Source organism: Astatotilapia calliptera, chromosome 17 (assembly GCF_964374335.1).
Source record: "Astatotilapia calliptera chromosome 17, fAstCal68.1, whole genome shotgun sequence".
NCBI lineage: Eukaryota > Metazoa > Chordata > Actinopteri > Cichliformes > Cichlidae > Astatotilapia > Astatotilapia calliptera.
In genome coordinates, this window is record NC_137438.1 from 37,482,089 (window position 1) to 37,498,339 (window position 16,251).

Consider the following 16,251-nt stretch of genomic DNA (forward strand, 5'->3'; position numbering starts at 1 on the left):
GTTGTAGACCCACCTTTAGCACCAATAGCTTGAAATAATGTTTTCTTGAGGACTTATTCAGTCTCTCACATTCCTGTGGAGGAATCTTGGCTCCTTCTCTTTTCAGTGTTGCTTCGGTTTATTGAGGTTTGCAGGTATTTGTTCATGCAGCGCTCTGCTAAGATCCTGCTGCAGTGTTTTAATTGAGCTGATGTCTAGACCTTGACTGGACCATTGCAACACCTGTCTCTTCTTTTTAGGCCATTCTGTTATAGATTAGCTGGTGTTATTTCATGATCCAATTTGGTCCAAGCTTTAACTGCCGGGCACACAGAAGGTTTCATATCTTACTCTAAAATGCTTTGGTATACAGAGGAGTTCATTGTGACTCTGAATGCAAGGTGCCCGGGTCCTGTAGCTGGAAAACGAGCCCAAATCATGACCACTGGGCTTGACAATTGTCATGAGGTGGTTGTGTTGAAGTGCTATGTTTCACTTTTTGCAAAATGCGGAGCTGCTGTGTTTCTGAAGGACAATGGTCACGTCGTCTTGTGACATTTGAGTTAATTAAACCGAAGCTAAAAAAACTTTATGACTCATAATAAATAGCATCAAAACTACCTTGAATGTATTCATTGCCTGTTTGTGTGGATTGTATCCTGTGGATGTTTCAGACAAGTCTGCGTTGCCCTCCTGGTCAGAGAAATTCAAACATTCCAGAAAGAGAGGAACACTTATGTTTGAACTATTTCGACTATTCCTTCCACAGCATGTCTTTCATCCTGTCTTCCTTCTCTCACCCCAACCGGTCGCAGCAGATGGCCCCGCCCCTCCCTGAGCCTGGTTCTGCTGGAGGTTTCTTCCTGTTAAAAGGGAGTTTTTCCTTCCCACTGTTGCCAAAGCGCTTGCTCATAGGGGGTCATATGACTGTTGGGTTTTTCTCTGTATGTATTATTGTAGGGTCTACCTTACAATATAAAGCACCTTGAGGTGACTGTTGCTGTGATTTGGCGCTGTATAAATAAAATTGAATTGAATTGAAATGTTTATCATGTGGCTTTTTATTAATAACGTGTTAATCTAAACAATACAGACAGAAATCATCATTGTACACAAGTAGATATTTGAGAGAAGTGCTTTCTACTTTTTGCTGAATCACTGGAAAAATAAAAGCACGATTGTCTCGCTGACAACTCAGTTCCTTTGGTCTCATTTCTTATGAAGTAAGGTGATTACAATCCTGGATTTGAGCATTGCAGCAGCTCTGTCTTCAGCTGTATCGGTCGTTAAAAAGATGAGACACGGATATCGTTGTCAATTTTCCCATGTGCAGGTTTATTGATTCCATCCTCCTTGTTTGGCTGACCAACATTGTCTGTTCCTCCCATGACCTAAGGAAGGAAAAGTACAAGGCAGAATTGAGCGCCTGTCTTCAGTCTGTTGCTTTTGATACCTTTGCTCTTCAGCACGTACCCCATCTTTGACACGTTTGAACAGGTGATAAGAAAGAGTGTCTTCTTTCATTAGCATAAGTCTTGGGTCCACCGTCTCCCTCAATCCCCCTGAAATGATAAGTGGAAGAAACAATAAGAAAATGATATCACAGTTCCAATGGCAAAATCTTTTCTTTTTTTCTTACCTGTCAAGAGACTGATGATTATTCCAACAATAATAGCTGTTAAACCTCCAATGACACAGAAGTAAAGGTAGGATGGAGAGTGCCACTGAACCGCATGTCTGGTGGTGAGAGAAATTAGTTTTTTCTCATATGCCCTTTATTTATATTATAGGAAAGCTCGGTCATCCCATCTCACCAGGCAATATTATATTAATTGATCTAACACAGACTGAACCACACTTACATGTCATCAGTATTCTGTCCTGGGGTTGTGGTAAAAAGACTTGGTTCTGTTGGCAGTGGGGTAGTCCAATTGAGACTGCCACCAGAAGTAAATTTACAACCCTCAGTGCTCAGCGAGAGAGGTCGGGTCATCTCAGGAGGCGAAGGGGATATCAATTCTCCAATGGTCACAGACACAGCTACAGCCAAACCTGCCACGAGGCCCCATAGGCCTCCCTGTGGACAAATATAAGGAGCTTCATGAAATATATATTACATAGACCAACAGTCAAAAATGTTTGTCAGAGTCGAGTGTCACTCAACGCTCAGGCTCATTTTTCAATATTATTTTCAGTTTGACAGCAGAACTATGTAAGCGAAAACGGATGATTTCTGAGTTCATTTATACAGTTCCAAATCACAACAAAAACTTGGTTGGAGGCACTTTATATTGTAAGGTAAAGGCCCTACAATCCAGAGAGATGGATTATAACTAGATGATGAATAATAACTAATGATTTGTTACAAAGTGGTGTGTAACCACAGAGAGTGGAAGTGGAAATGCTCAACCAGCAAGCCCCCATCAACGCCGCGCAACCAAGAGACGGCTCAGCACCTGATCCAATCTTAACAATAAGCTCAAAAAGCTCAATCTCAACAAATTATAAAATCCTGCGAGTTGGTTCCACTGAACAGGGTCAATTGATGGGGTTTTACAGCTATGCAGTAAAAACAAACAAACAAAAATAAATAAATAAAAAAATATAAAGATTATAGTTGGTTTTTAAAGGTATTTGGTAATTGTTTTTTTTTTTCATGCCGTTAACATTTTTTAAACATTGAACATTAATAAGGGTGGCTTTTTATACTGTAAATACCGTATAAGAAAAAAATGCTCCCTGCACTATGTTATACGATGACAGGTTGATGCAATACAGTTGAAACAATGATACAAATGTCGATTCTTTCATGCTACCAAGGGCTGATTTTGGCCAGATTTTGAGATCCCTGGAGGTAGAAATTTTCAAATGAAAATACCAAAATGAGAATGGACTTACTTTGGAGTTGACAAATGGACAGAGGACACCCAAACTGAACAGACCGAGTAAAGGACCCCCAGTGACCCCACCAATGATGGACACTGCCTGTTTGAAGAGACCTGCAGCTCAAAAAACACTTTAAAAATGGTTGAATTTACTGAGGTGAGGTGCTTTCTAATAAACAACAACAACGTTCCTGAATGTGTTTGCCTGAAAACACTGACAGCTCTGCATTAACAGATCCCTCTACCTGCATCATATGTCCCATGAGTGATGCCAGTCCAGCCATAGCAACGCAGACAATTCCAAAAAACACACCTGCAAAAACATCACATCACAAAATGACATTTTTATCGACTACCAGCCACATCCACAAAACAGAGATTAGTTTAATCTAACATAACATGCAGCTTACACTGGGGCAAAAAAAAGCATTTAGTCAGCCACCAATTTTGCAAGTTCTCCCACTTAAAAACATGAGAGGACTGTAATTTTCATCATAGATTTTTAAAGAATTTATTTGCAAATTATGGTGGAAAATAAGTATTTGGTCAACAACAAAAGTTCATCTCAATACTTTGTTATATACCATTTGTTGGCAATGACAGAGGTCAAACGTTTTCTGTAAATCTTCACAAGGTTTTCTCATTTTGTCTCTCATAGTTGAGATATACCTATGATGAAAATTACAGGCCTCTCTTGCACAATTGGTGGCTGACTAAATACTCTTTTGCCCCACTGTATATCATAAACAAACAACAGGAAACTTGTTATTTACTCAGCCCTTTGGAGATCAAGAGAAGCTTTTTCTCAGATAGTTTAATGCGTGGTTTGATCAGGTCCTCCGTGGTCACTGCAGCCATTGCGTTGATTGAAGTAGAAACTGTGCTGAACATGAAGAAATGAACCATGTTTACTCTGGACTAATGGACATAACTGACACTTCAAATGTGGCACAGCTTTAAATGTTACATGCAACATGAATAAAAATATATCAAATTATGTTGTATGAACCTCAGAGAGGCACTATAGACTGCAGCAAAAAATAGTCCTGGAAGACCTTGGTGATCTGCCAAGATATCCATCACCAAATAAGGCAACAGCTGTAAAGGAAAAAAAGATTTTTATTTTAAGATCATAAAATAACTTGAATAAAAACAAACATCCTGTGGTTTCTTTGTTTATGTGTATGGACCTGATCAGGTGATGAAACTTGTCCAGCTTTCCATGGGTCACAGTTCTTATAGAACGAATAAAGACACAGCCCTGAAATCACTGACGATGTCAGGGTGCAAACTAGGCCTAACACGTTGATGAAGAGAGCTCTGAAAAAACACAACACGAAAAAGTGACGTATGCAAACAAAAATCAGTGTAGCATAGCAAACGAGATTATATTTCTTATCACTGTATGCTGATGATGTCATCATTTATCATAGCTATCTTTTCCGAGTTTATGATAAGAACGTGTCATTTGCCAGCAAACCCCACCAATGTTGTGCCTTTGGCTGAATCAGAATTTACATAGATGTGGAAATAGACGTGTCATATATCGTTGTTTATTGGTGTTTTTTTTTAATTATTATTATTTTAATTATTGGTTTTGCAAGCTAAACAGGAAGGAAGGAATACATTCCTTTGAATCACTCACAATCTGGCATGTTTAATGCTCTTGCAGGAGTTGTATCTCTGAACTTGAGGTTGGTAGGTCCCATAAACTGCACTCCAACCAAATGTCCCTCCGATGACTAGTGTCCAAAAAGTGTGTCTTCTCAGAGGGTTTATGTCAAAGCTGGGATTACAAAATGAAAGCATGATTTTAGTATAACACACACACACACACACACACACACACACACACACACACACACACACACACACACACACACACACACACACACATACTCACTCCACAAAGTTAATTCTTCCTCCTTCTTGGGCATCTGACAAGATAGTGGAGATTCCTCCTTTTAAGATCACACATTTGATTATAACAGACATGTAGCCTGCAAACATTATTCCAATCTGGAAGAAAAATCAGAGATTTGTTTGGTTGGCAGATCTGTATTCTGTAACTATGTTGACAGATTTTGGTCCCAGTTATCAAATTCTTGCTAATTTACATGAATACTGCAAAGAATCAAGACATGACTCAAACGTGGTTGTGGTGTCGATAAAATTAGACTGAAACCTGATTGCAATTTAATTCAGTTTTACTTACATAGAATATGGAATATATTTATATGGTTCCAAATCATAACAAAAGGACATTATATTGTAAGATAAAGACCCTACAATCCAGAGAAAACGCCAGCAATCAAATGGCAGTGTGAACCAAAAAACTCCCTTTTAACAGGAAGAAACGTGAACGTCAGGAAGGGGCAGCCATCTACCACAACTATTTGGAGGCATTTGTGTATTTTTTTTTCGTTTTATTTGATCCAGAACCCTACCTGAACAACATCTGTCCACACCACAGCTTTCAGGCCACCCTGTAACAAACGCCACAAAACAAGAAAAATCTCTGTCAAAAAGGTTAGGAAGCTGTATTTATGAACAGAATGCATAACGTGGAAATATGTGACCGTATTCTGTAGTAGAACATTTTCAGAAAGCACAAGTGATGGGAATAACGGCGTCACTAACGACGTTACTTTTTTCAGTAACAAGTACATTAATAAGGGGGGGACAGGACAATGGACAGGCGAAGGAAAAGTGCCAGAGATTAATAACAACTAATGCATCCACAGGCAGCTGTATACCTCTGTTTAATCTGCAGTGGAGCAAAGTGAAAATTTGTCCTGTCTGAAGAGTCACATTTTTTGTGGAGACTGTTGAAAAGCTGAAGTCCTAGATTACCCATGAATGAGAAAACACTGTGCTCTGTAAACTACAACAACTGGTTTCTAAGCTTTCAAATGTTTGCAGACTTTTAGAAAAAAAAAAACCAGGTGACGCAACACATTATGCAATCACGGTTTCAACTTTTGACCCTTAGTGATTGCAGGTGAAAACATCAAATTTTAAAAATGGGCACATATTTTTCATGAAACAAAACAAATCATTTGAATTAAATCATCCAAATGAAAAAGTCAAGAAATCAGAGGTGATGTTAAATGAGAGATATTTTGTTTTAAAGGGTAAATGGGAAGGGGACCTCGTGAATTTTAGGAAAATGTAAATATTCTCATTTAATCTCTGCTGAATGTGAAAGTGGGGGTCTCTTAAGGTTCCTGGCTTAGTGATGCTCGATGAGGTTCGACTGACAATGTGATGCACTGCAGTGTGTGTGTCGTATGTAATAAATGTTTTACTAACCAGTGCACAATACAAAGTACAAACAGTGGCTGTCGAAATAATCCCACCCCACAGGTTCATACCAGTCACTGCAAAAAGAAGGGAAATTCATTAACAGGGGAAACACTCTTGTTCAAGATCCCTTCACGAACTTAACTGCTGTGAACTGGAGCTGACATACCTTGGTTCAAAGCCAGAGCTGGAGCATAAATTACAAGTCCAGTGTAGAGCAACTGTGGCAAAAAGTTAGAAAGTCACAGCAACAACATGTCTCTGCTGATACCAACGTAGTTTTATGTGCAGAAGTCAAAGCACTACAAAGATTGAACCACTGGCTTCTTACTGCGTTAAAAAAGAAGATCAGCATTCCCAGGAGACGAGTGGCTCTGCTGAAACGCAGCTCCAGATACTTGGCAGAGACCAGACAGAGAAAAGACGCATATTGATAGTGATACATGAAACTTCTAGTTCCCCTCACTCCCTCCAATTCAAAGCTAGTACTTTGTACACTTACTGACAGGTGTAGCCCAGCCAACAGTTTAAAATATAGCTAAAATAATGTTGAAAACAAAACCGCAGTTACCTCATATGTGCTGTTGATGGCCAGTCTGTAGAAAACTGGGAGAAAGACTTCGGATGTGTACACCACTGCTATTACATAGGAAATACTTAAATAGCCAAATATGGCTCCGTAGCGATACACCTACGGACAGGTTGAAAAAGATTTATGGAAACACAAAATAGCAAAACAGCTGGTTGGCTGGTGAAACTTTGCCGGAGATCATTTGAAACGCTGATGCTGCTGATACTGAACGAGCTTTGGAGCAACATATGAACAGTGCTGAACTCTGGTGAGTAACACGAAAACTTTAAATTCGTTATTTGATTTGTTTGAAATTGAAAGCGGTGCACTCAAAGTAATGCTCGGTTAGCTGACTCCAGCCGTCTTCTAATGCACAGAAATCACAGTTTTACGCATTTTATAAAATTCTAATTTAAACTCTGAATAAATGTTTGTGCGCTGAGGAAGCTGAGTGCAGATCCAGGACAGTCCCGACACGTTACCTCGGCTGGGTTGGAGAGCACAGTGACGGATGACATGTAGCTGGCAGTGAGGGACATGGAGACAGCCAGGGCATTGAGTTTTCGGCCCCCAGTTAAAAAGTCCCTGGAGGTTCCTTGTTTCCTGCTTCTCCAGGCGTAATAAAAACCAACAGCAGCAGACAGGAGCAGAACGACAGCAAACACCACATAGTCTGCTGCCACGAGCAAGTGAGCATCCCCGGACATTTTATCAGTCGGAGCAAAACTGAAATAAAGCTAAAGCGTTTATCAGGCAGTGCTTTGTAGATCACTGGGAAGGCGGTGTCATCACCTCCAGGTAGTCTATTGAACTGTAAGATAAATTATTCCAGACGGTGCGCGCACGTGTCCTTTCAGGTTAACTTGACACTCAAAGTTAATGAAAAAAGTTTAGAAGTTAGAGTTAGAACAGAAACACATAAAACCCTCTGTGATATTTGAAGGTTTGATAATCAGTTATTGCATTTAAGACACACTGCTATGGCCTCCTAAGCGCCTTTATTACACTTGTTTAAGACTCTGCCCCACGTGATATCTTTAGGAAAAGTGAGCAGCATAAACTTTGGACTTTTAACTGTATTTCAATAAGTTTCACAGTTTTCCCAGAGCAAGTCTTGTTAACTTGGGGAGATGTTTCCCAAGTGACTCAACATTTAAGTTGGCTCAATGTTTTGAATGTGGCCTCAACCATGATAGGAGTGCTGCAGACAAATTATCTGATCATACATATGTAATGAAATCAAGGCAGGAGGAAAAAGTCACAGACATATTGTGGAGTTGCAACCCGTTCTCACTACCAGGTCAGCTATAGAAACACACAACACTCCGATACCGCAACCTGCAACAACATCGTGTAACAACTGACATTTTAATCGTGAAGATTTATTAACTAATTCAGCTTTAGCCTCAGTCACATACCAGTGCTCAAAGGACAGAGTTCATCATGTACTGTGAACAGATCAGGTACGTACTCAGTGCTCTAGGGATGTAAAGCAATTGACTGTCAGTCAGTGTGACATTTGGCTTGATCATTTGTGTTGGTGATGGATGAGACTGTGCTGAGTTTAATAAAAGTTATTAAAATGTCTGCAAATCATGCACTTAACATTTGACAATTATCATCATTGTTTATTTATCAGTTATCATTTAAGTGATGGAAACAGCTGGGAAACAAGCTGCATTAAGTAAACTATGTGGCCCAGAGGTGGGAAGTAACAAAGTACACTGTTAGACTTTTCATCGCCACTTTACGGTAACATACTGGCGTCACTGTTGCCAGCATCATACCGTGACGCCGTGTTACGGTAGCTTTCCGTTCTGCAGGATGATACCGTTTTTTGCTGGTGTGGTATAATACTCTTGGACAAATTATGGTAACGCACCGTAGCCTTTTTTACGACATAACGACATCACGGCGTCACTGTCGCCAGTGAGATACTGTTATGTCGTTATGTCGTAAATTACGTCAACAAAGTAACATCATACTGTGATTAAGACATTGGTATACTACCGTTTATTCACGGTTTGTCACTGTAAGCCCGCTGCAAGGTAATAAACTGCAATATATTAACCAGTAACTTACCGTTATCACGCATCAGTACCAAAAATATTCATCTCTGCTAGAGGATACCGTGTCCCAACAGGCGGTCATTTACTGTTTAACAGGTCGTAATTTACCGTAATTTCAGTTAACAGTAACATACTGTAAGAGACTGGAGGATTCCAAAAAAATGGATGGATGGATGGATGGATGGATGGATGGATAGATAGATAGATAGATAGATAGATAGATAGATAGATAGATAGATAGATAGATAGATAGATAGATAGATAGATAGATAGACACACACAAAATATAATTCATGTGCTTTGCACCACTTTATTTCAATTCTGATTTTTCCCTGCTGAAATACACATTTCCAAAATCAAAAACTGAAAAGAACTGAAAACATATTTTCATTGAGGAAGCACTTGTTTTTACTAAACCATGTAATACATTATTTCCTCAGATGGTTGTACAAACAATAACGATATTATGTCATATCCATATCATGGCAGACAACATATGCTCAAGTGTTGGGTTTTCTTAGTTATATTTTGTAGGGTCTTAAACCTACAATGTGAAGTGCCTTGGCATTCATTTTGTTGGCACCATACAAATAAACTGAATTGTAATGAATATAATATCAAGCCCCACACTTCTGCCTTTTGTCCAAAATACTGGCTCACACCACCAAATCAATGCACAAAACAGGGTCCACAAGGACATGGATAAGGGTGTGTGGTGTGAAGTAACTTGACTGTCCTGCACTGAACCCTGATCTTGCTTTGTGGACTGAGTTCATTGATTTGTAGGGTGAGCCAATACATGTGACAATTAAAGTGTAAGTAGCTGAAATAATTTTTAACAAACGGGTAAAAGAAGGGAAAAAAATCAAAACTGTCGCACTCAAAAAAACCTATTGGACAGAGACAGCGTCTTGCAAGATGGCAAGAGCGCTTGTCTTCATTGTTGTTCGTCTTGTGTAAATGTCCAGAAAGCATGGGCCATGGATCATCTGTGGAGACACGGGTAACAACACATTGGACACTTAAATTATACAAGAAATTCACTAAAAATGGCAAAAACAGTTACCTAATTTGAAGTTCTCCACTTAAATTCAGTAAGCCGCTGGAGGAAAGTTGTGACATGAGGGTTAATGTGAACAACCTTTCGCTTCAGTCCTTCTGCTTGTCCCAACCTTGGAGGTACATTTTGTTCCCTCTTCAATTCAGTTCAATTCAATTTTATTTATATAGCGCCAAATCACAACAAAAGTCGCCTCAAGGCGCTTCATCAGGGTTTATCCTTACAAAAAACCTTGCACACGCTGACTCCTGGTATTCCAGGTTCAATACATAGAATGAACCAAAGAAGACTGACATTGCATCAGCAAAGATGTTCTCTTTGTCCAGCTCAACAATTACACGGCCCTCTGCACTCACCATCCAGCAGGTGGCGGTCATTGAACTTTGTCCTTAAATGTACAGGGGCAACATGTTGTCATTATGCAACATAAAATAATTTCAATACTTCACTTCTTCACACTGTCTAAATAGTCATAAAGCAAATAGCTATGTACAGTTAATTATTAATGGCCTTATGTACATAAGTCCATTTTAACATATTATAATTGTACATAATTGGGAATTATTTTGCACATTAAACACACCTAACAAAGAGTCAGCCCAGTTAAATTACCGGAGATGAATCAACTGTATGGTTATTTTGGAGTTATAGTTTGTGCTGCTGTTAAACTTTACAGTATTGACTTCAGTATTTCTGCTGTTGGTGTAGCTAGACTACTATGTTGATCAGTAATATGTAATGTGAAATTTGATATTGTTACTTTGCTGGATTCACTGAGACACATGTCCAACAACCTTGGTTTATAAAGGAAATTACAGAAATTTGAGCTAACAAAACAGAGGCTGGATACCTGTGTCCACGAAAAGCTCCTGTGCCAAACAGAAATTTTAATATGGTCTAATCAGCTCTATTTCATGAATGACTTCTTACCAAGCATAATCAGCCTTGGGGTGCTTGGCAGGCTTTTAACATGCAAACTGAACAATATAAATTTGCGTGCACTGAAGCCACAAAATTTAGAAATACACATAGTTGCAAAAAGTTCAGTGACCAATTACCTTTCCTAAGTGACATATGCAATGCAAAAAATAAGAGTATTGTCAATAGGGACCAATTCCCAGTTTTTACATGATCAAAATTATTCACAAAAGGCTTCAATAAACAGAAAATGTGTGCCGACAAGAGAACAGTGCAGAAAAATGAAAAGATATTTGAGCTCGACGCTTTAATGGGTTTAACATGACTTAGTCAGCACTCCGCACCATACAGGTAGTACAAGCACACCTGAAAACACTGACCAGCTAACAGCTTTAAGCATTTGGGCGCAACCTAGTTCACCGATTCACCTGCTGGAAACGTCCAAGTTTCTATCAAGTCTCATAAATCCATCGGCAACTATTACCAAACTAGTCTTTTGAGTCTCCACATTCATAGATATTGACATTTTGACTTAGCATTTGAATGAAAATATCCTGGTAGGGTAGCTTAAAAGTCAAAACAAACAGTAATAAGAACGCATTTCGGACTTCTCTCGAATAAGTGAAAAAACACTTACCTTCAGACTGATTAGCAGGTTCCGATCAAACTTTAATGTGTCCCATGCCAGTCCGTTTTAGGGAAAAAGTGTTAAGTGGTTTCATTTAATTTTGAGATACTCCCGCATGGATGAGCAATTTGGAGTCTAGCAGAGTTATCACGAATAGCATATGATCTTCAGATATAATCCAATCAACCTTGCATTTAACCTGATTGAACATCCAGTTACCTCTGACTACTTCTAAGTTGCACATGTTAACGGTCTCATCATTACTCTGTGCTGCAGCGAACTGGATCTGTAGCACAGAATAGTTGATGGCCATGTTGTTCTCCTGCTTTGCAGCTTTATTTGAGTCTTAAAAAGTACCACCTTATACAAAACAAATGAAGATCCAGTATAAGAAAGAATAAGAAGAGAAAAAAAGGAACACCCTGCTAAATGAAGCCATTTTTAAACATTACTCTAAATGTAGCCATTAGTTTTTGTTGCTGGCCATACAAAAAATAAGTATACTTCAATCATATTCCCCAAGTATACCTTACCTAGTACGTATTCTAATAATGCTTCTTGGGACTATATTGGCTCCCGTTTTAGTACATAACAGTATTCTTGAAATTAACTTTTAGATGTACTTTTTGTTCACCATATTGTACTAGTGTAAAGTGTAGAAGTAAATTTAAATCTAATTTGATATACAAAGAGGTGTTTACAAAGGTTATAAAGCTAGTTATGTAGCTATTTGGTGGTTACGTGTTTTGATATCTACATGTTTACATGTTTGAATGTTTAGACATGCATGTTCAAACCAGTAATAAGTAGGGGAGACCGGGGATAGTTGTAACATTTTTGACATTTCTGTCTGTAAATTGGAGCTCTTTTAAGGTAGTGGATTCAAAATGTAATGCAAAGTATTTACATGTCTCGGCTATTAAATAGTGCAGCTATTTTCTCTGCAGCACAATTACCCATTGCATGGTATGGCCTCAAACACAAAGAGTGAAATGTTACAATTAACCCCATAGTCTGGGTTAGTTGTAACATATCCTGGGGTGAAATGTAACACAATGAAATAAGGGTACTAACAAAACATTAACATGTAATCTTTGTGTATTCAACACATGAATGCACTTACATCCATTTATGTAGCTCTGTGTGTGTGTGTGTGTGTGTGTATGTGTGTGTGTGTGTGTGTGTGTGTGTGTGTGTGTGTGTGTGACAGAATGCAGAAATCCAGCTTTTGAACATATTCCAACCCCCCAAAAAAGACAAATTATGGAATTTTCTGCAACTAAATATTTCATTAATTTTGGTTGGTCTTCCTTGAGTTTGGCCTCATTGGCTCAGTGGGCATTATAACCTACAACTCTTGCACCAATTTTGAACATAACAATGAAGCTGAAAAAATTTAGTTGTTCACCAGCATCGCAATTCCATTACTTTTTTTCATGGCTTACCTTGGTGTGGTTTGCAAAGTGCTTCAGAAAGATGAGGAAATCTGTTTCTTGCACCCATCCTGATTTATTTCCACTACCAGTACTTCCTACTGGTCCATCTCTGACACAGTGGTCTGCATAATGTATGTGTGGGAACACAAACAGTGGAGGAATTGTGTTGCCAATGGCATTAACCGCATATACAAAAGCGACCAGTGAACCTCTCTCTGCTGATGTCGTTCGCAAACTTGTTTAATATAAGTTTAAGTAATAGTGTGGTAAGTTGTAACATCTGCATTATTGTTACAACTAACCCAGACTGTTGCTGTTACAACTGACCCAGACTCCTATAGCCATGAACTAGCTAACATTACAGCCAACGGCTAAAACATTAGCACTAAAGACCTACACAGAATATATCCCCATAGACATACAAATAACATAATTTAGGTTTGATGAGTTTAACTGCAAAGCAGATAATGCTATTAAACATTGAAATAAAGTAGAAAAACTTACTTTTTGGCATACAAATTACTTTTTTTTCATGTTAAATTGTCTGTGTTTGACAAAATGTGCTGATTTTTCACATGTGATAGCAGAACTGAGTTGGGCATGTACAGGATGAGTCACATCATTTGAAACTTAGCCCTGATTGGAGAAATTGGAAGTGTTACAACTGACCCACGTTACAACTATCCCCGGTCTCCCCTATGTGTTATAGCTACCTGGTTGTTTTCCCTGTTTTGATCTGAGTAAGATTTCCTGGCTTCTGAGAGGCCAGTGAAGTATTCATGAGGGCGGCACACAGGAAGTGTGGGTTGTTGTTGCCGTGTGCTAAAAGTAAAGAGGCTGCTAAAAAGTTATCCGTCTCCGTCTTGCTGTTCCTAATTATTCAGAGAGATTCCAAACCATCTAGTGAACCCTCACGTTACACTAGCATAATGTCATAATGTCTACAAGAGTATAGTTAAAATATACTCGACTCTATCACAATACTAACCTTACAAGTATACTATTAATTAATAGTATTAATAATGTTTCACATTGTTTGAATAAACAAATACATTTATTAATATATGAGGTTCCATTCAGTTCAAGGAATTAAATTTTAGTGTGGCTGTTAAAAATTGTGATCGTGGCTCAAGAGCTGGGAGTTCGCCTTGTAATCGGAAGGTTGCCGGTTCGAGCCCCGGCTTGGGCAGTCTCGGTCGTTGTGTCCTTGGGCAAGACACTTCACCCGTTGCCTACTGGTGGTGGTCAGAGGGCCCGGTGGCGCCAGTGTCCGGCAGCCTCGCCTCTGTCAGTGCGCCCCAGGGTGGCTGTGGCTACAATGTAGCTGCCATCACCTGTGTGTGAATATAATCTCAGTAACATCACCAATTGTTACATTTGCTGTATTTTACAGCTGTTTCCATGAGTACGGTGAGTTACCGTAAAAATAATGTAATCTCATGGAATTTTCCCACAATTACATGCAAATAACGCGGTTCACCTTTTGCATGCTTTTTTTTTAAACAGCGCATTGTATTCTGCGCTCTGATTGGCTGTAGACCATTGTCAATCAATCTCCTCGTGCGGTGTCATAAAAAAAAAACTCTGAAGCGCTGTACTGTATGTTTGTAAGTTTTCTCCCCGACAAACACATCAACATTTTGCACTGTGAAAGGCACCTGCGGGTGCCTTTGGTTTAATCCCATAATACGGGATTTCTTTTTCTACGAAGGTTTGAACTTTGAGTGTTTAAACAAGAGAGAAAAGTTTGAAAATGTTCATGCCTGTCTGAGAAAAGTGTATAAAGGGTGTAGTGGGTGTTTTTACAGCCTTAAAACGTGGATTTCACCTATCGCAGGTTATTTTTAGAACGTAACTTTCGCGATAAACGAGGGATCACGGTATTTCAAAGAAAATGTTTCACCAGATGAGTTACCCCAGTGTTTACACGGAGGTGTCCAGATTGTAACATTCATAATTTGTAAAAGAGGTTGTGTACTTCTTTTTTTTTAAAGCAGCTATCTTTCTGTCAACTGACTGAAGCTTATTTAATGTAATATTTGAGTTTTGAAATGTATCTCTTTTTTATTTTTTATTTTTTTTTCTTTCTTTCTTTCTTTTCTTTTTTTTTATTAGGGGGAGGGCTGTCCCGTTTTGGTTCTTTAGCCGCTTAGAACTGATGCCTAATGGCCAACAAAGATACCCAACGGATTTACTTTACCTTACTTTACATAGTCTTGCCGTATTGGTCCACTTGATCGACCTTTGTTGTTATTATTTATTTTATTTTATTTTCAGTTGTTACACATGGGACAAACATGGCTGAGGGATAGGAAAGGGACAAAGAAAGATGAAGGAAAAGAAAAACAAAGGGGAACAGGGACAGTGAGAAAGGGCACTTAAAAAGAAAAAAAATCTCCCGGATCACCTGTCAAGGAAAAAAAAGAAAACAAGAGAAAACAAGCAAAAAGAGAGCAACATAATAAACACAGCACCATCGCATTAATCTAGCTAAGTGTAAATAACAGTAAATATTAAATATTGGATGATGTCTTGCAGCACCCAGGACCGACAGCGCACAATGTGCTTTGAGGTGGCAGCCAAGAAAGATGTAGTTTGTGTCTGTGAACAGTGAACACCTGTGTACACAACTGCGTGCACACCTGTGTGGATCAGTGCTGGTGTCAGTCTCACAGCCATTTAAAAGATACAGTTGGATTCTGAAAAGGGGGGTTCTCATAGGGCTATGAAATCTTACACTGCATCTTTCAGTAGGTTGTAGACCCACCTTTAGTAGCAATAACTTGAAATAATGTTTTCTTGAGGACTTATTCAGTCTCTCACATTCCTGTGGAGGAATCTTGGCTCCTTCTCTTTTCAGTATTGCTTCGGTTTGCAGGTATTTGTTCATGCAGAGCTCTGCTAAGATCCTGCCACAGTGTTTTAATTGAGCTGATGTCTGGAGTTTGGACCATTGCAACACCAGACTCTTCTTTTTTGGCCATTCTGTTATAGACTAGCTGGTGTTATTTCATGAAACAATTTGGTCCAAGCTTTAACTGTTGGCCAGAAAGATGGTTTCATATCTTACTATTGAATACTTTGGCATACAGAGGAGTTTGATTGTCTCTGACAGCAAGGTGCCCGGGTCCTGTCGCTGGAAATAGAGCCCAAATTGTAACCTCTCCACCACCGGGCTTGACAATTGTCATGAGGTGGTTGTGTTGAAGTGCTATGTTTAACTTTTGCAAATATGTGGCGCTGTTGTCTTTCTGAAGGATAATGGTCACGTCGTCTTGTGGTTTGTTCAGATTCCACTTTGTGAGCCTGAACCATGCTGCCATGTTCATTTTTATGAAAAAGAGAGCCTGAGGAGTAGCTCTTGGATTTCTTTTCTTCTTTAAGGTCATTGCTGATGTTCCT

The 16,251-nt window shown here is 39.0% G+C and overlaps 1 protein-coding gene and 1 long non-coding RNA gene across 2 annotated transcripts; both read right to left on the reverse strand.

The window, feature by feature from the left end:
• Window positions 1–1,016: 1,016 nt before the first annotated feature.
• Window positions 1,017–7,746, reverse strand: LOC113009738 (sodium-coupled monocarboxylate transporter 1-like). Its single transcript, XM_026148230.2, has 17 exons — window positions 7,221–7,746; window positions 6,739–6,858; window positions 6,499–6,564; window positions 6,337–6,388; window positions 6,177–6,244; window positions 5,312–5,350; window positions 4,768–4,883; window positions 4,510–4,650; window positions 4,055–4,184; window positions 3,874–3,962; window positions 3,638–3,747; window positions 3,110–3,177; window positions 2,878–2,964; window positions 1,842–2,056; window positions 1,619–1,716; window positions 1,453–1,541; window positions 1,017–1,370 (listed from the first exon to the last, which is right to left on the reverse strand). Exons 1-17 carry the CDS (start codon window positions 7,443–7,445, stop codon window positions 1,266–1,268), a joined length of 1,818 nt encoding a protein of 605 aa, XP_026004015.1. The 5' UTR covers window positions 7,446–7,746; the 3' UTR covers window positions 1,017–1,265.
• Window positions 7,747–9,092: 1,346 nt separating this feature from the next.
• On the reverse strand, window positions 9,093–10,224 carry LOC145421418 (uncharacterized). The gene is made up of 2 exons (XR_013902778.1): window positions 9,874–10,224; window positions 9,093–9,796 (listed from the first exon to the last, which is right to left on the reverse strand). It is a non-coding gene; the product is annotated as an uncharacterized LOC145421418 (long non-coding RNA).
• Between the last annotated feature and the right edge of the window lie 6,027 nt (window positions 10,225–16,251).